Source organism: Gambusia affinis, linkage group LG08 (genome assembly GCF_019740435.1).
Source record: "Gambusia affinis linkage group LG08, SWU_Gaff_1.0, whole genome shotgun sequence".
Taxonomy (NCBI): domain Eukaryota; kingdom Metazoa; phylum Chordata; class Actinopteri; order Cyprinodontiformes; family Poeciliidae; genus Gambusia; species Gambusia affinis.
In genome coordinates, this window is record NC_057875.1 from 22,155,267 (window position 1) to 22,174,323 (window position 19,057).

Sequence of the window (19,057 nt, forward strand, 5' to 3'; positions counted from 1 at the left end):
CTTACTTCTAGCTTGTTAAGCAAAAAAAAAAAAAAAAAAAAGAAAAGGTTGGTTGTGATTGAGACCATTTCAAAAGACAAATAAAACTAATTTAGATGTTTAAATATCACATGACTTTTCTTTTTTTTCTTCTTATAAACAACAACAACAACTTTATGATTTTCGATAAACATTTTTTGTGTTAAGAACCAACATCTTGCCTCGTCACGAGGATGGATCTTATTCGTTTCTGATGGATCCGTTTTGTTTCTCTGTAAGCCAGATGCTTGCTGGTGGCTATAAAACGTGCGTGAACAGGAGCGACTTTCTAAGATCCACTTAGCTAAATATTAGGTGGGGAGGGGTTTATGCTTAAAACTGCTAGGTGTAGTTTTGAAAAAATAAATTAGCTGAAGTTGTTTGTTGCGCACACCCTGAAAAAAGAACGTCAGAACGCACCATTAAAGAGCCTGTCAGCTTTTCACCAGTGCTGTACGTCCACATCATCAGCAAAGTGTCTTACATTCCACAAACTGGCTTCATGATGTCTCTCCGTTGTTTGAACGAGAGCTTAAACTCTCCAAGTGAATTGACTTTAACAGTTTTCCAGTAAAGAAACTACGTGGACATTAAGATGTCTTGTCTTTTTTTTATTGCAAAATGATCAGTCAGAGCAATGGAGATCATTTTAGCAATGTGTTGTAAATGGATAAACTGATGAAGCAAGCTTAGTTTAGGAATTCCTTTCCCCAAATCCTCCTGTCCACTGTCGACTTTAAATCCTCACCCTTGCACTCTGCCGCTGTGCCTCCGTCTTCATCTCACTGCTCACCGCAACTCGCGTCTCTCATACGAAGAAAGCTCACGTCGCCGGCGTCCTTTTGTTCCTAGCAACAGGGTTCAGACGGGTGCTGGAAATCCTTGAAAATGCTTGAATTTCACTTAAGTGTTTTCAAGGTTTGGGAAGTGCTTCGTTTCTGTGCAAACTCCATAAAATTCAGGCTGGACGGGTTTGTAATAAAGAGCAATCTAAGGTTTGATTCTTTATTAGCTGCACGTTTTGCTACAGCTAATATAAAGGTTTTTGTTTTTTTTCCTCACTGTCTGAAGTGAAATCAGACTAAACCTGATGATGTTTAGGTCGGTTAGAATTACCAAAATTATTTCTATTTTACTGAATGCCAGAAAACCTTTTAGAAACTTATTTTCTTTCTTTTCTTTTTTTTTTACATTGTATATTGTGTTAAAGCATTTAATTCGGTCATTTAGGTTAACGTGATTTGTTTGGATTACTTCAACATAAATAATCCAAACTTAAACGCTCTAAGTTAATTACCTTCTATCGTTTCCAGTAAAGACGCTGTGTGGAAATAGTATTTATTATTTCTAATGGCTCCCTGCCTTATCTGTGTAATTGAAAGAAAGATTGTTGGCTTATGTTTTATTTATTTTTATTTTTTTGCGTTAACGTTATTGAAATTGGGGAACTTTTTGTTAAATTAGTGTTTTTGCTCTCGGGCCAGTCAGGTGTGTAAGAGAGAGAGAGAGACATTTAAAAACATAAAATTTAGCTTTCTGTTAGTTAATCTCATTCTGCTGCATAATGTAGGGTACTATCACAAGATATCAATTAGAGTAATAAATGACATCATAAAATAGTGAATTGAAATGGTCCTTTTTTTTAGTTAATTTGTATTGTTTTTATCTCCAAAGTGTTGTGCTGGGAAAGTTTAAAAACTTACATGTACAGTGCTTGAAAAGCTGTTGAATTTTACGGCGGGGAAAACGTGTGAACCCTGTAGCAAAAAGGTAGCAGATCGTAACGTGCGCCTCACACCCGCATTAGTTTGCCTCGTCCCTGTGCTTCCATCTGCATGCAGGCTGAAACATTTTTCCTCATCCTTCATCTCTTCATTTCGTCCAGCTGTCTGATTTCGTTCATCTTGGTTGTTTTTTTTCTCCTCGCTCGGTCGGCGACTTTCTACTCGTTTCTTTTGCTTGTTTGGCACCAGGATCCGAGTCGCCGTTGGTTTTATCCCGATTTCCACGGGAGCAACTTTTGTTCCCCCACCACTGAGCGCGCGTTATTTCGGAGTCGTTATTTCGGGGCGTGTTGCTTTTTTATTCGTCTCATTTCCTCACGACTTCATCCCGTGTTGTCGCAGCTTATTAACGTGTTTGCCCTTCTTCATAATCTCTGATTGTCGTTTTTTGTTTCCTTCTTCCTCCTCCCTCTCTCTGTCCCTCCCCGGTTTTTTTTTTTTTTTACTTTCTCACCCTTCCTCTGTTGTTTTATTGATTCCGTTTCTCCCTTTGCTTTTTGTCTTTCACTCAACCTTTTCTATTTGCTTTTCCCCTTTCTTCTTCTCGTCCTCTTCCCTCCCCAAAAGACCACATAGCCCACATCATAGAGCTGCTGGGCTGCATTCCGAGGCACTTTGCGCTCTCTGGAAAGTATTCCCGGGAGTTCTTCAACAGAAGAGGTAGCGATGGCCTGAGAGCTGGGTGGCGCCGAGACACACGGATGTCAAAGAGGGACAGAAAACAGTCACAAGTAGACTGTTTCAATTTGCCGCCAATTGGGCGTATTGATTAAAAGCGGGAGCGATCAGTATCCGGCCTCCAAACGTGTCCCTCGGGGCGGCAGTGTGTGTCGGCGGCCGTGCAGCCGACGGCATGTGTGTGTTGACGAGTGTGTGCATGCTGTCACGCTGAACCGTGCCTGTTCCCTTTTGTGACGTATGTGATGGTGGGGGCAGACCACATCGCTCTGATCACGGAGCTCCTCGGGAAGGTCCCGCGCAAAGTGGTAGCTGCTGGGAAGTTCAGCCGAGAGTTTTTCTCCAAGAAAGGTAAACTGAACCGTGGGTGGAGGCCTCATCCTGGGTGGTGGCAGGAAGTGAATGTGGGAGTCAGAAGCTGGACGAGTTTTTGTTTTGCATAGGAACTCTCGGGCAGAGTACGGGTAAGTATGAAGTCACGGCGGGTTTTCTTTTTGCCGTTAATGTGAAATGCCTCTCAAAAGTTTAGAAAACCCCGTCAAAATCTAAGTTGTTTTTGTGCTAAATCCTTAGTTGTAAGGTTTTTTTCCACTTGCAGCACACATATTGTATAATTCAACGAATCTTACAACTACTAGGGAAACGATTAATCGTGACCAATTGAAATAAGTAATTTCATAATCGATTAATCGCTAACTGTAGTCAACAGAAGCCAATTGCTGAAAGAACAACACATCAGACCAACAATTAAGCCAAAGCTCTATAATATATATATATTCTATTTAAAATAGAAAAAGCCTTCTTTGTCTTTATCTGTTCTACTCAAAACTCAATTGGCATTTTTAGCTTCACCTGGTTCAAATTCTGTAAAAGTAAAAAAAAAAAAAAATCTCCCTTTGCTAATTGGTTAATCCTAAAAATGATCAGCCCTGCACTGTATTGATGTTAGTTTAAGCAATAAGGGCTCAGCTTTGCATACTTTGCTACAAATGATCACGCACCCCCAAAGGAATGCTCTTATTGCATTTTAGGCTATTAGGTGTTTTTTTTTTTTTACTTAAAATGGAATTAAATTGCTCGTTTGTTTGCATGTTTAATGTATTTCCAATATTGTATAAAATATTGTAATTATTTTCTAAAATAAATATTGTATAAAATATTTAAATTAGACGGAAAATCTGCAGGATGTGCTAGTTTTACTTCTGATTAATCGTCAGAAAAATTGAGTACTAAAATAATCATTAGTGGCAGCCCTGATAATTACCCGGTTGCACAACTCAGTTTGCTGTTTGAACTCATTTTATCTTTTGGCCTGAAATAATAATAAAAAAAACCCCTGAGAAATATGCATAAAAAGCTTTTAGATGAATGCAGCTTTTGCATCAGCATACACTTATGCTTAAATTTTGAGAAAATCTTAAAAAAAAAAACTACATTTTTTATCTAAATAACAAGTAGAGGTAAAGCTGTGAGCAGCACTGGGCTCAGTATGACTGCTGTTTATGAGCACACACAGTGAGCAGGCTGATGGGGAATGTGGAGAAAAAAATGCCTCCAAAGATCACAGAGAGTTTAATGTAGACATCAGCCAGTCTCCATAGCAACCTTCACATATTATGTCCACGTCAAGTGATTTTTTTTGAGAGCGAAATAAGCTGTTAAGATGTGAAGTTTGTTGAGAACTATCAGGGCTTTAACTAAGATAAAAATCTGACGGGCTCCATGTCACTATTAGAGAAATATAAATGTATCTGTAAGAGCTGCCATTAGCATGAGCTTGACCCTGTAGAGTCAAGCTCAACAGGGTCTTCTTTCCCCTCTGTGGCTCTGCTCCTCTCTAAGCCTGGTAAGTGGACAGACCTGTGTCCGATCAAGCTACTAACCTTTGCACTCTGTCATTCGTTTCCTTTTTAAGGTTCTCCTTTTGGTGTTTTCTCTTCTGATCATAAATCCTTCCTTTGCGTGTCATGAGATCTGAATCTTCTGGCTTTGAAGTTGTCTCTGAGCATGCACTTGATGTCTCACTGTTCACCCTTTTATCTCTCGGCGCTCTGTTAATCTGAACTGACTTCCCCATTCTGTTCCTCGGGGGAAGTGGGGGTTTTTCTGTGGGCCGCTTCACCTTGTTTTTTTTATTTTTCATGCATGATGATTTTTGTTGAACTGTTGGGAGCACATAGGCTGTCTACGCATCCTTAAAAAGTCTTAAATTTCTAAGAAGAAATGTCAAATTGTCCTTAAATGCATTGATCACAGGTTTTAAAGCTTGTTGTTTCACGACTAATCTTGCAAATATAATTTATTTTTCTCGTCCGACATAAGTTGGCGAAAGTTTGAGTCGCACGCAGACATCTTGATTAGGTTCTGTAACTCGAGGCAGATGAGGCCAATGGTAACTAGCTGCTAATATATCCTTTCTAGCTAGCTAGGTATCTTTTTGCATCAATCATTGGTCATTTTCCAGTTGGCTGGACGTTTGTCTTCACTGCCTCACTTGTGTTACCGTGGCGATATGGACATTCTGTGCAAAAACGCTTATCACTTCTGTATAAAATGTGCAATTTTCTTTTGCACATTTCTGTTGTGATACAACATCCATAACAGTCTTGAAAAGGTCTTAAAGAAACGCTGCATGAGCTAAAATTGCCTCAAAATATTTTTCTCAATCTCCAGCCAGAACGGCTGATAAATGGATGACATTCTGCCACCCTGTGAAGAGGTTACCATGGAAGCCGCGGTTTTAAGCGAACCTAGTGGTCGAGCCCCGTCATTAACCAGTCTCAAGGCTCTTTCTTCCCTGTCGGAGCGGTATTCCCAGCCAACTATTTCCATCTTTTCCTCAATAATGAGCACGTTATTTGCGTGTTCGCCTTTGGTCATCGTCCTGTCTCTCTCTCCATTTCTGTCCATCTGCCTTCTGTCAGTATGGCGTTCGGCCAAGACTCTGCAGGCTTTCACAACAATGATGCAGCACCTTACTGATTAGCAGTCCCATAAATAGAAAGAGGTGAAGTAATTGGTGAAATCAGCTGCAGTTCTGTTTGATTGAAAAATAATTGCAGCCCATGAAAAAATGCCTATCGCTTTTTTTATACTACATATGTGTCCAGGCGGACCATCGATTTGTGCTGAGATAACAAGTTGTAGCAAAGAGTCTCTTTAAAAAGTAAATATCTTAATGCATAACATGATATCTGTGACGTAAAATAATGAGAGGCAGGCAGCTGGTGAGCAAAAGAGCTGCTCCTCAAACGTCCCTTGTTGTCGCATGCTGACCATGTTTCACATTGCTACCAAAAAAAAAAGTGATAAAGTTTCTAGACCGACTGGAACTTTACAAGTAAAACTGAAAAAAATATAAACAATGAACCATTTTTCTGTACCTTGATTGCAAGTTAGTGATGTTAATGTGACATTAAATTGGATGTAAACTCTTTACCCTACAGACTCTTGCTCACTAATGCTAAACATAAAATCTAGCTTTTAGTTCATAAAAAGTGGGCTGTCATTCCATTACTACTTGTTTACTATTAGTTACCTTACAGGTAACACATTTGTAAATTGTAGACGAAGGGATTTCGAATGACAACTTTGCTGCATTTATATGAATTGAAAATTATTTGGCCCTACTGACATTTTAAAGATGCAGGAGGAATCCCAATATCCAATACTTCTGCGGTCAGTGAATGCACCCTACTAAGACTGGCGTTCTGAATCATTGTCCCAGATGTTCAAGTGCGATAAAATTCCTGAGCTCTTCTTACATCACTGAGTGGGTCATCATGAGATTCTCATGTTTTAACTTTGGGTAAAACGTCATGGTTTCATAGTGTTGTAGCATAATCACACAGAGACAAAAAATCTAAAGGAGCAGCTAACTAACAGCCTATTAAAAATGGTCTTACCTTGTCTGCGGTTTTCACGACTTCCAAGTATTTCCAAACAATTTTTCTTTGACGCAAGAGGAAAATGTGGGAGCCTTTTTCCAGCCAGCCAACCAGCAGTGTGCCGTAAGAGATGGGAGAGACGGAAGCCTTGCGTGACCCCAAGGTCCATTTGGGAGGTGGAAACTTTTCATTAAAAGCTCTTTAAATCCCAAACGGTATGATGGAAGAAAATGTTTTTGAGACCGTAACTTTTAAAACCTCTGTATACATTGGTACCGGTAACCAAACAATGCCATCTAGGGAGTAACCTTGCCCAAAAACACGTTTATTCATCAACCTTTATGCAGGTTTTTATGACAGACCCTTATAGGATGATTTTACAATTCTAAAGAAAAAAGAGAGTTGCATCAGCATCTATCAATAGCGTTGAAAACATCTTTGTGTTCTTTCATCTATGAGGGTCTACCCTGGTTTTTCTTTGGGAAAATCGGTGCTTAACTTCTAAAACCTTAATGTTTAATGTGTGAAATGTGAAAAGCTTTGCAGTACGAATAGCCGGGGCAAGCTAAAGTCGATGGATTAGGCTGGAGATCTGTTCTATATTTGTCCCTTTTATTTGGGTGCCAATACTAACTGTGCTCCGTGTGCCTCCCTGCAGGCGAGCTGCGGCACATCACCAAGTTGAAGCCGTGGTCTCTGTTCGACGTGCTGGTCGAAAAGTACGGCTGGTCGCACGAAGACGCCGGCCACTTCACGCAGTTCCTGCTGCCCATGCTGGAGATGGTGCCTGAGAAGAGGGCCTCGGCCGGGGAATGCCTAAACCACCCCTGGCTCAGCTCATAGCCGCAAACTTCGGTCACGTCCCATCTCCTTCTCCCTTCAACCTCCCCCCTGCCCCAACTGTGAGCCCAAACATCGACCTCTGTTGGCAGCAAGTGGAACCGTCACGTATAGAGACGCTTCCCTCCTCTTCATTCCAAGCGCACCGAACCAGGCTTTACTCCTACATGGGGAATGTAAAAACAAGCAAAAAGCAATTTCTACAACAAAAAGGAACCGTAGGATGAGAGGACGGGTTTCATTGACGAGAACAAAAATGTTGCTGCCTCTTCCGGCACCAAGACGTTAGCCTCTTCTTCATCAGTCTTCTTCTTCTTAGTTTAAACTATTGAAAGCTGTTGGCCTCCACAGTAAGAAGAGTCAACAAGAACCTTTGTTGCACTACTGACAGACGGCCCAGAGCTCCATCTTCCATGAACAACTGGAGCCCGTAAGTGTGGGTGTGTGTTAATTTGCGAGAGAATGAACGTTTGTGCCTATGCCCCCATATGTAACCACCTTAAAGGAGTACCAACATCAGACTTTACAGTTTACAGCGTGCTCTCTTCCATGGATCCAGTCCTAGAAGAAAAAAACAGAAAAGCTCATCTCACTCAACATGGCTTTTTAACATCCTCTACCGTCCTGAACTGGAACTGCAAGGGGAAGAAAAGAGGACATCACACTGATGCAGAAAAGGTTTATAATGAAAACGATCAGTATTAACCTGGAGAAGAGTCTGCTTGGGGTTAAAGGATTTTATTTTGAAATGCATGGAGAGACTGCTGAATGGGCAGGAAGGAATATGACAAGCCAATGATGGTTTCTGGTTTCAGTTCGTCTTTAGGAAATATCGATGACCTCCTCCACCTTCCTATTAAGGATCAACACTTTTCACTCCGAGGTTTTGACATTCTCTTCTGACTTCATTCCTAGGGACAATTTTTCTTGAATCCTTCTGTGGCACGTTTACTAGATCTGATTGGTACTACCCCAACTGACCCCCTGTCTTTTTGCCCTCTGGAGGAACCCCAACTATCCCTGAGCCTCTCCAGGAAAGGGGGCGGTAACATGGAAGGTTGCACTTGTCTTTGTAAATGTCTTTCAGGGATTTGAAACCTTTGTACATAGAACTAGATTTCGCAACGCAAATAAGCGACTGTGGACAAATTTGTGGACAAAAATCCCAACTATCATTCCAAAAGAAAAAAAAAAGAAAAGAAAAATAAAAAAAAAAACTGGTTGTTCTTGGCTTCCCCGTCGGAGAAACAGGAACGGGACATTCTGCCTCCGACTAAAACTTGGAGGAATGCTCAAACTGACTCGTGCTGCCACCTGGTGGCAGAACGGGAGTACTGCAAGACTAGGCTCAGTGCCAACACTATGAGAAGTTTCACCATCTCTGTCTACTTAATCACACACACACACACAAATCTTGAATCATCACAATTAATCCAGTTGCCTATTTTCGCAATAAATAAAAAAAAGATGATTATAATTAAATGGTGAGATATTTTTAAAAACTATTTAATTCATTAAAAATATAGGGGGGGGGGACAACTTCTCTCTGGTTGTTGTGACTGTAACAGAAAATTGTCTTATACTGAGGTGATTGTGTTTGTCTATTAGAGATGTTTTTATTTGTTTTGTCATTATTATTATTATTATTATTGAACTTTTTTTTAAAGATAAAAAAAAAAACACCTCTCCCCTCCCGCATTACTTGAACAGTGCTGCCCTCTATGGGCCGTTGATGGTGATGAAAAGAAAAACTGTTTTGCAATAAAGGGTATGTGATAATTTCTTTCCCCCCCATTTGCCCCCTCAGCCCCAATTTTTTGCACCGAATCCTCTCGATCTTCATCGCTCAGCCATGCTGACTGTTCTTCCTGATGACATTGACAGAATTGAGTTTTGTCCGTTTTTCATTGACAGATTTAATAAATTGTAGATTAATGGATTCTTTTGTCTTGAATGTAGTCGTTTGTTTTGGTTTGGAGTTCATCGTCGCGGTTAGAGACCACACAGGCAAAACTAGGAATAGAATCTAAATTAGATCGTATTACATTTTAATGTCACGAATGTTGGAAAAGAGTATGTCTTACAACAGGCAATTAAAATACAAAAAAAAAAAAACTGAGTACAGTTGGCTATCAGTACATATGTTACAGTTTTGTCCATAAAACATTAAAAGAAGATAAACACTAAACACAGTGCCTTCAAAAGTATCCATACCCTTTAAACCACAACAAATATACAGTACTGCAAAAATGTCAACAGAATTTAAAAAAAAAAAGCCTTTCTGTATTTGAAACTTGAAAATAATGCTCATTCATTCATTTTGATTGCTACTTCACACAGAATTGGAAAACATTTTAGTCTCAAGATGTTCCCTCAAGAGGACTGCGTACAAATCCACACCACACTTTCACATTTTTGGCATTTTAAAGCAAAACATAAATCTTGTGATTTTTAGCTCACTATTCTGCGCTTGGTTGAGTTGGTGTAACGAAATTCCAAATAAATACGAAAAGGTTTGTGGTTTTAACATGCGGGGGAAAGAAGTGTTTTAAAGGATAGGAATACTTTAGCAAGGCACCAATTAAAAAGAAAACCAGGTAACTGAGAAGCAGCCTGGGTTTCTTTTAGGATTCTGTTATTTCATCTTACATTATACTGAAATGCCCTCTGATTACATCATGCGTCTGGCTCACTGATTAGTAAACTATTTCTGTAAAATGTTTCAACTCTCATCAGTGAGTGTGCTTTTAAAGTTCATATCGATGTATGAAAAGCTACTTAAAACAGACTGCAGGAGACAAAGCGTAAACAAAAGTAATCAAAGTTGTTGCAGCCACTGGAAATAAAAGACACCACCACGAGGCATTTACGTTCTGGACTCTGCTGGGACATAATGAAATGATCTCGTGATCTACCGGGGAACATTGCATTGCAATTCTGAAGAACAACCTACTGCAACGGTACTAAGAGGATGTACTGTAGAACCATAGTACCTGCAAATTCACCTACTAACTGCACAGCTGCCTGTCTTTGTGCGTCTGCTGATAGGGGACAGCGTGCGCTTCAGAGCAGCGACGCGCAGTTCTTCAGCAGCAGGGGTTTGGCCAAATCCAGGATGTCCAAGTTGGGATCGAGCGACCTTCCCAGCCCCTCCAGCACCATGATGGCAAACACAATGGACGCAAAGTTACTCTCCAGCTTCACCTGAAAAACACCATCAATAAAGAATGTCAGGTAGCAACACGCCGTTTTACTTAAAACCCAGACGAGGCACAGAGAAGAAAAAAATTTTTTTTTAAATCTTTTCACTGATGTTTCCTTTAAGTGTTTTTTGCGGTTTAAATAGAGAACATAAATATATTACATACTAGAGATACATTTGAGAAGAAATACACAAAGGCAAACACTGCATTGTTTCTTTTGCGTTACTGTATTTTCTAAAAAAAAAAAAAAAGTTATTTTTTTTATGTGTTGCGTCAGAAATGTAAAAAGCAGCAGAAAGTGAACAAGTAGAAAGTCGTTTTAAATTGGGGACATTTTCCTGACATTTGCCTCCTAAATGTTCCCCACAGGACACCAAAATGGTTCTGTCAGAACGGATGCCTTTCAAAAAGGAAACCGATTAATTAAAGTTGTTAAAAGTGGAACGTGTGAGACAAAGTGCTCAACTTTTGTCCGCCATGTTTTTTAGCTTGTGCTTCCTGTTCATAGTAAAGAGGACAACAAACAAACATCCAGTGACTCTCACTCAACAGAAGGTCTAGGTAGTAAAGCTCAGCTAAGTAAAGAGGTAGAGTGAGATATGTCTTCTTGTTGTCGTTGCTCAAATAAATGTTGGTTTTCAAATGTTGCTGGCAGGGTGTTTTGTGCATCTCTTAAACGAGGCAAACTTTTCAGAAAATTATCTAAACTTGGCGCCTTTCCATTACTTTAAGCCTGACCGTTTGGCCCACATGGCAACGGTTTTGATACCTCTGCTTTACTCAGAACAGTTACTTTGTTTCTAAAATACATAAAGCCATTTACAAACCTCTTGCAAAGATACCCACTGGCTTCTGGATGTTGATATTCAGAGAAAAGTCTCCCTCTTAATAATTTCAACTCATCCTTTTTTTTTTCCCCCATGTAACTTCATTATGATAATCAGAAAGTTTAAACATGTAAGTTTAAAAACTTTTGATCACAAAGGAAATATACTTTACCTTGTGCTTCATGAGTAAGCCAAACACCTTAGAGAGCAAATCAGCTACTTGAATCTAAAAAACAGACACAAGATGAACATTACTGATGCAGGTCATCAGTAAAAGTAGCACCACGAACATCAAACTCTTTAATGAAAGCAACATGAGTTGAGCTGTAACTTAACCAGCCAGTAAGACATTTAAACCTTGCTAATGCAAATAAAGAACGTGAAAGAACTGCACTAAGACATGGAACAAATTTTAACATTTCCCCAGAATAAATGTGAAGATTAGAAAAAATTAGAAAAATATCACACTTTTATTTACAACACATCTATTACGATTGAGAAAACAAGTTAGACGAAAGGCAAAACCACCTTTTCCAGAGAGAGGGTGTTGCTGACGGCGTGATCCACCAACTCGGCCATCTCCTTCTTAAAAAGCGCCACATCTTTGCACTCGTTGGCTCGGGCGTGGTGCAAAATCAACTCCGCCACCCTGTCGCCCTGCAAAACCCCACAGGTCCTCTTATCTATCTATACATTTGATAAGTATCCTACATCAGAAACGTACTTTCCTACTGAATGACGGTTAAAGTTCCTAATACCTTGCGCAGCACCACCGCCGTGAAGACGGCCTTAAAGTTGGCGAGATCGTGGTCGCTGAGCTGAGCCACGATGCCGGCGTCCAGCAGCACCAGCTGCAGAGGACACGGGTCTGGCCTGACGCTGACCACCACCGTGTCTAACAAGTCCGTGAGGGTGGTCTTTCCGTGGTGGCCCCCCGTGGCGCCAACTGTGTCGCTGGAACCGGTGAGAGACTTCGGACATTGGACCAGAATGTTGCCAGGATGCAGATCTCCGTGGACAAAGTTGTCCACAAACACCTGCAGTGGAGACGTAGGTGAAGATGGCTGACAAAAGTGGTGAAGTGCTTTAAATATGTGCCAAGGTAAACGCAAGTCGAGCGACGCCTTAACGTTTGTTGAGCTCACCATTTTCAGCAGGGTGTCGACCCCCATTCTGGCTATTCTCTGCTTCACCTCCTGAGGAATCCCAGAGCTCAAGTAGTTCGAAATGGGCTCACTCTCCTACAACAAAAAACCACCGATACATTTTCTAACAGTTTCCAATCACTGAATAATGCCTGAGGTGTCGGCTATCTTCAGAAACCACACGCTCACTTCAAAGGTCTCCACTAAAATGTTCCTGGTGACAAACGGTCGCAGCGGAGTCGGGAACTTGATGCCGTCCACGTCTCGGAAGTTTTCTTTGAAACGCTCGATGTTTCTGGCCTCGAAGCGGAGATCGATCTGCAGTAAACACAGAGTGAGTGACGACACGTCCAGTGAGGTTACTTCGATACATGCTGGGGAAATTTTCCAAGCTCTATTCATGCGAAAAAGACATTTGATTTGGTAATTTGGTGCAATAAACTAAACTAAACCAAAACAAACGCTAATTAAAGTACCTGTTTGATCATTAGCTTCTCAAACTCCTCGACGACTTCACACAGACTGAGCCACTTGAGTCCGGGCATGCAGTGCAGAAGCCAGCCGCCTGCTTTCATCAGCAGCAAATCTATCTCTACCTGCCTCCTGACGCCTGGATGGACCACCTGAAGAGCAGGAAGAAAACTAATCGCATCTTCTCCTTCACGTACAAAGAAAACATGAGGTACGAGAGGGAAATATACAGCATCTTGCGAAAAGCACTAATTACCCTTGACATTTTCCACTGCGGTTCAAGAATGATACAATTTCTGGCCTGTTCAGCACAGCTGTGATGCAGATGGAGACCTTCTATTTTTATTTAGGGTAAAATTATTAGCGACCTGATTTTCTTTCAAGGGAAAAAGTTAAGAACACCAACGTGTTTGTTTCTTTATAAGCTATCTTGAATAATAAGTAGAACCATGTTTACTCAAGGACTTTTGCTGCACCCAAATCAACTTTTATTTAATTAATAAACTTGACTAAACATGACAACCATTTTGAAAAAAAAACAAAACAAAAGTGACTGAAATTACTCAAAATTTGAGGCTGCTAAATTTGCTTGAATTTTGAAAACGAGATGCCTCTCTTTTGCTACAGCAAACGTGCAAAATTCTTTGTTAGCTGTGGTTCTATACTGAAAACAAAAACAATCAAACCAAATTGGATTATTTACTTGATTTTAGGTTTATTTTTCTTGGGCTTCGAGTACTTTTGACTCGACAATTTTGGCCCGCATGACAAAAGGTTTGCACAGAAGGCGGTACTACACGGTACTGACTTAGAGCGGATAAGTATAAATGATGTCACTGTTTTTCATTTAATCTGTAAAAAGAAAAACTACAATATACGCGACTTTGTGTTGATCTCGTAAATAAAATCCAGTGAGGTTTTTGGTTGCAATGAACCGAAATGGGGTTATCATGAGCACTTTACCAAGGCACTGTGGCTGTAGTATTTTCAGACTTGCCTTGATCGCCACAGGTATCAGGCGCTCCTTCTCTTTGCTGCTCTCCCCAGGCTGCTGCAGAGCGCCACCCACACCGCCGAGGCCGGGGATCTCCCAGGCTTCCAGCAGGTCTTCTCTCTCCATCTCTTCTACAATCGACTGGAAGGACGGGTCCTCCACCTGATCGACCCGGGCCCAGCCTCTGTACACCTGGGCAACACACCCCGATCCCACAGGCTCTTTGCTGTCAAACACCAGCACTCTTCTCCAGGCCTCACCAAAGGCCGTCCGGAGGCACTTCCTGGTGTGGGCCCAGGAGTGAGGGCTCACCTTGACGTGGAGCCTGGAGAAGCATTCGCAAAACTCTCGAGAGAAGATGTCCCGCCTGGTGCTGGCCCACTGTCCCAGCTTGATGAAAGTGGGACCCGAAGTCTCGGTCACCCACAGCAGGGCCTTCAACCAGTAAGACGCACAGTGGGTGGACATCAGGGCTAAGGGGTAAAGGAGAAGAAGGGGACCAAACTTGCAGAGAAGCACCAAAGCACGAAGGCTGAGACGAAGAAAGAATACCACTTTGTGGACTTGGACTTTTGCAAGGGACTTCCTGTCTGCTGCCTTAGGTGGAAGAGTTGCTTCCTGGCACTTGGCTGCAAAGGATGAAGCACTGACAGCACCCCAACACAGCAGCGTGACCTTGGGTATGTGAGTAAGAATCTGTCCTCTTTTGATCAAACGTGTCCGCTGGTTATGCACGAGCCTGCATCTGGCATAGCAGCCCGCTCTTTGCAGAGTGGACCTCAGGTTGACCAGGAGTCCTCTGGCTCCAAGTGCCACCATCGCGGCCATGCTGTCCGCTATCCCCTTAGTTCGGTGCAAGAGTCCACATTCGCTTCTGCCCTTTTAATAAAGTATACCAAAACGAGGAGAATATGACCTCTCATGCAAATATTTGACGCTGTAATGCAGATATTTCACCTCAAGAACAAAGCTACGGCTCAGATTAAGACCGTCTGTAACCAAATACACGAATATGTCTCTGTTCTGACGTTACCTGTACATTCGGTGCAGAAGGGCAGCAGCTGCGGTTTCCTGTAGCAGAAAGCCCTTCGGTGTGTTTCTACTCTCAGTGTGGATAAAAAACACATTTCACAGTCCAATAGGCAGGAATGTACATCTAAAAATTTCATTCATTTCCACTGAGAACAGAGCTACTCATGAAAACATTGCACTAACAACTCGCTTCCGGGTGTGACGTTTCGCCGGGAGGTCACGTGACCTTCACACTGTCCAGGTAGCCAAACCTCCTTTGTCTTGCTAGCGATGCAGCGCGAAGATAGAATAACTAATTACCTTTTGAGTTGAGTATTATCTTTTACTCAAATCTCGTTAGTGTCGCTGCTCGAATTTTTATCCAATGTTTCTTTCTTATTTTTCTAACCTTTAATGATCAAATTTTGATTACAAATTACAAATGAAGCGTCGCTCGTATTTATCTTCATATTAACAATTTCATGTTAGCAATTTCGGATATATATAAATTTAAAGGAAGTAAAATTAGGTCGTGTAGAGAGGTCATATAGCCACCAGATGGAGACAAATATACGTTCCTGTGTTCGATTCTATTTGGACGTTTTCGTATCTTTTCAGCTGAACGCAAGAGGATGAAATGGCTCAAGCAACTGACACAAAAGTAAGTATTTGTTTTGAGATAAGCGTATTGTTGGTTTAGGAAGTATCTAAACATAAATTTCATAAAAATGTGTTCAAATGTCACGTTTAAATATGAAACAGAATTACAGGTCTTCACTCAGTTGTTATTGAAATTTGGGGTCCCTCAACGGGTAACTAACTAGACATACTTAATTACTCACAACTAAGGGCAGTTTAGAGTTACCAGCCACCCTCACATGGATGCGTCTGGACTGTGGGAGAATTGCAGAGCACCACATGTAAAGAGAGTGCATGCAAACTTCACATACCCAGCCAGGATGTAAACAACCTTCTCTCTGTAATTAACAGCGCTAACAACTGCTTTACCATGTATATTGATGGTATGTTTTTTTTTTTATTATTATAGCATTTGGTAGCATGTTGGTTTTTGACAGCTACACATTAAAAGCAAATGGTCAGCCCTCAGAAGGAATGGGTATGACAGGCTTCCCCTTCCTAGCAGTATTTGACATTGCTTCATATTGGCAATGGTTCTTCATAAGATCAAGGGATTTTTTGTTGTTGTGAGTATTGGTTTACTCTTTCCAGTATAGTGTGGGATAATGGGTTGTTTGGTGGTACTTGTGAACCACTATGAAATCTGGTTTCCATACTGCGCAATCACCTTGCCTCATGGACTCAGACGTCCTCATAATCAGCCTCTGCTGGTATTGCTGGTCAATGCAGTCCACAGCAGATCTTTTTTATTTTGTGACCCTAGTTAGTTTTGCATGACCGTTGGATGCTAAACCTAAATCTTCTGGTGCATCCTCTAGATATGCCACCTCTTTGTAAATAAAACAATAACTTAAACTGTTTCTCAATTGTGCACGTGATGCGAGTATGTTACCAGCACCAGATCTAGGGGAATCAGATCTGGCAGAAGAATCCTGTCTGTGGACCACAGAGGAAGCGAGTTGATAGAATGTTACTCCAGCAAGAGCTTGTTTATTCTGATGCAAATGTTCAAAAACTATATAGACAAATAAAATACAAGTACAATATAATTCAAATTTAGTCAACGACATCTGGAATTGTTACAAAAGAAATAAAATGAAATGAAATGCACAAATAAAATAACATAATAACCACACATTTTCAATTAAAGTAAAGAAAAAAAAAGTTAAAGACAAAACTAAACTGTCCATAAAGCTGTATTATCCCTTATGGCATAATGGTGCATTTGTGTTATTACTTTTTACTTAATAAGATTTCTAATTGCTTTCATTCTAACCACGTTACCGTTTTGCTAACGCATGAGTAATCGAGCCTCTGGATCACAGGAAGAAGTAGGAGGTAAGGAACCAAACACACCCATGGTGAGATTTAATTTCCCCTAGCTCAAACAAGAGCTCTTTCAGGCAGCAATGTCAGTGATTAAGAACTTGCTGGCACCATGCTCCCTGTCACAGTGTGAGTCCCCTGGACAGTGAGCTCAGTACACACCCAGGATCCCAGCTGTAGGCCTGATAGAGGACCGAGGAACACAAAAAGCTGAGATAAACGGCAAACAGATGTCACTGGCCTCTGCCTCCCACTGCTACTGATGAACAAGCCAGGCTTTTTTAGTCTGTGCTTGCATTTCAAAGGCGAGGTCAGGCTTCAGGCTCAGAGGTCAGCTCCATAGCTGCTACATTGAGGCTGTTAGGCACTTTCTGAATGCTGCTCAATGGTACAACTGAAGAAATTAAGCCTAAGTCATTTATGTCGCTGTTCTCTTCCAAAATCCATTGACCAGAACATTTATCATTCCTTTTTCCCAGTTTTTGAGAATCTTGCCTGGATGTAGCATCGGCTGTATGTTGGCTTTCAGTACAGTCTTCTGAAAATGTTGCAAACAAAATGGTGGTAAAGCACTGCCTGTGCCACAACGTTGATCTCAAGCAAATAACCTTGTAGACCGGTCTGTTGGAACTGCAGTTGAGGCTGATAATAAAAAGATCTTAGAAAGGAATTGATTTGTACCACTGACTTTAGCAAATACATACCTCTACTTTTACTAGAGAGACGCAGTGGCATGCAGACATATTTATGTCACGTTTCAACCACAGTTGTCACTTGTCAATGTATTCAATGTATTTTATTGGGAGCTTAAAGAGAATGACAATGACATGGTATTATTCAGTTATTTCAAATGAGAATCTGAAACGTAGGACTTGCATTTGTAGTCAACCCTCTTGAATTTGACACCGTTTAATAAAACAATACAATTTTGAAAATAGTTTTGAGCTAATTGGTATTGGCAATAAGGATTGCTCGAAATAAAAATGTAGAAATTTGTGGTTTACTGTATGCCAAAGAGTTCAAGGTTTATGAATACTCTTTGTTTGAACACATCCTTTCTATACAGCAACCCTAGCAACAATACCTTTGGGGTTGTGAAGGTTAATTGTTAATCCGTCGGCCATCAGTATGCATGTCCAACCTTGTTTCCTGGACTCTTGCTTTCTCTTTCTCTTTTTATTCGACAGGTCCATTGAGTTATCCCCGTGCTGTGGACTCCCCTGTTTGTATCCTCTCAATCAAAGCTAATCCTTCCATACAAAGTTTGTTAGTGTTTTTTCTTGTGACTGCTGTCATTAGTTGGCACTTCTGAACAAAGAGATAAAACTGATGGACATGTTGTCGTCTCACTGAGATAGTAAGAATCCCATTTGATTGCCTCCCAGAAGAGCTTTTAGTTATGTGTAGTCGCTCCTTAAGCCTTTCCCTTCCTGCTCCGTTTCCCCTGTCTTTCTTTTACCGAACAGGACAATTGGTTTCCCAGGTAACCGGAGCTCCAATCACCCGGCCAGCTGCAGATTAGTTTAGCGGTGGGGGGCTTAGCTGGGTGGGGGCGGTGATGATGGAAAATGGAGAGGGGAGGAGAGAGAGAGAAGTTGGGAGGAAGGGGCTGGCTTGAGGAAAGGAGCGGTGGGAAAAGTTTCAGAGGGGGAGAGAAGAAAATCAGCGTCATTTATGGATAGCACTGTGAGCGCGTGCAGACGGAGCCGCGAACCGTTTTAACCTCGAGGCTGGACTGGAGAAGAGGGAGTCCCTTCACTCCGCTCCCCACTTTTCCCAAACTTTTTGTTGTGCTTCCTCGGCTGTGGCTTTGTAGGAGGTTCGGGAAGGAGCCATGCAGAGCGAGAGAAGTCAGAGGCAGGGGTAGGGGCGCTGGAACGGAGGAGAACGGGGGAGAAGGGGTAGAAAAGTTAGACAGTTTGGAAGAAAAGGAGCCATGCAAGTGGATGCTCTTCTCTGCGGGATCAGGTTTCACAAAATGAATAGCTACACCGAGAGAGCTTCATCGGGGCTCAACCAGCTCAGAAAGGTATAGTGAAATCTAAAAGATTGTATTTGTCACCTTGTTTTTTGTTGTTGTTTTTTTTAATCTAGAAAAAATAAGTTTTCTTACAGTTGTACAAAGGCATGTTTCTTAGAGGTTATGCTGGTGTGCATCTCTACCCTCTTCTCAGCAGCACTAGTGTAATTGCTTGCGCCTGACCTTGATTGTGTCAGGCTTCCTTTATTCAGTG

At 41.4% G+C, this 19,057-nt stretch overlaps 3 protein-coding genes across 10 annotated transcripts in view; 2 read left to right on the plus strand and 1 right to left on the minus strand.

Annotated features, from left to right (window-relative positions):
* The window catches only part of srpk2 (SRSF protein kinase 2), a 72,098-nt gene extending 62,952 nt beyond the window's left edge, over positions 1-9,146 (plus strand). For 3 of the 6 annotated variants that reach the window (XM_044125769.1, XM_044125770.1, XM_044125772.1), the window contains 2 exons: positions 2,370-2,462; positions 7,026-9,146. In XM_044125769.1, the coding sequence (XP_043981704.1) occupies positions 2,370-2,462; positions 7,026-7,210 (278 nt within the window). In that variant the 3' untranslated portion in view covers positions 7,211-9,146. Of the gene's footprint in view, positions 1-2,369; positions 2,463-2,738; positions 2,832-7,025 lie in introns of all 6 variants that reach the window. The other 3 variants (XM_044125768.1, XM_044125773.1, XM_044125771.1) reach the window with 1 other exon arrangement.
* Positions 9,147-9,315: 169 nt separating this feature from the next.
* adck2 (aarF domain containing kinase 2) lies at positions 9,316-15,131 on the minus strand. 2 transcript variants are annotated; one of them, XM_044125776.1, is made up of 9 exons: positions 14,881-15,131; positions 13,851-14,721; positions 12,859-13,005; positions 12,572-12,700; positions 12,383-12,478; positions 11,996-12,208; positions 11,766-11,894; positions 11,410-11,463; positions 9,316-10,411 (listed from the first exon to the last, which is right to left on the minus strand). In XM_044125776.1, the coding sequence occupies exons 1-9, from the start codon at positions 14,886-14,888 to the stop codon at positions 10,271-10,273; spliced, it is 1,788 nt and encodes a 595-aa protein (XP_043981711.1). In that variant the 5' UTR covers positions 14,889-15,131; the 3' UTR covers positions 9,316-10,270. The 2 variants fall into 2 exon arrangements, with proteins under 2 accessions (XP_043981711.1, XP_043981710.1); XM_044125775.1 differs by having other exon boundaries at positions 11,996-12,274; positions 14,881-15,130.
* Positions 15,132-18,412: 3,281 nt separating this feature from the next.
* si:dkey-82f1.1 (DENN domain-containing protein 2A) overlaps positions 18,413-19,057 on the plus strand; it is a 33,509-nt gene continuing 32,864 nt past the window's right edge. For both annotated transcript variants that reach the window (XM_044125765.1, XM_044125767.1), the window contains exon 1: positions 18,413-18,852. The gene's annotated coding sequence lies outside the window, so the exon portion shown is untranslated. The remainder of the gene's footprint in view (positions 18,853-19,057) is intronic.

What these genes read in the sequence shown, in the direction of transcription:
- adck2 (XM_044125775.1), bottom strand. An exon ending in TGATACCTGTGGCGATCAAG is followed by an intron (nt 13,006 to 13,850) that starts GCAAGTCTGAAA and finishes CCTGCTCTTCAG; the next exon opens with GTGGTCCATCCAGGCGTCAG. An exon ending in AGAAGCTAATGATCAAACAG is followed by an intron (nt 12,701 to 12,858) that starts GTACTTTAATTA and finishes TGTTTACTGCAG; the next exon opens with ATCGATCTCCGCTTCGAGGC.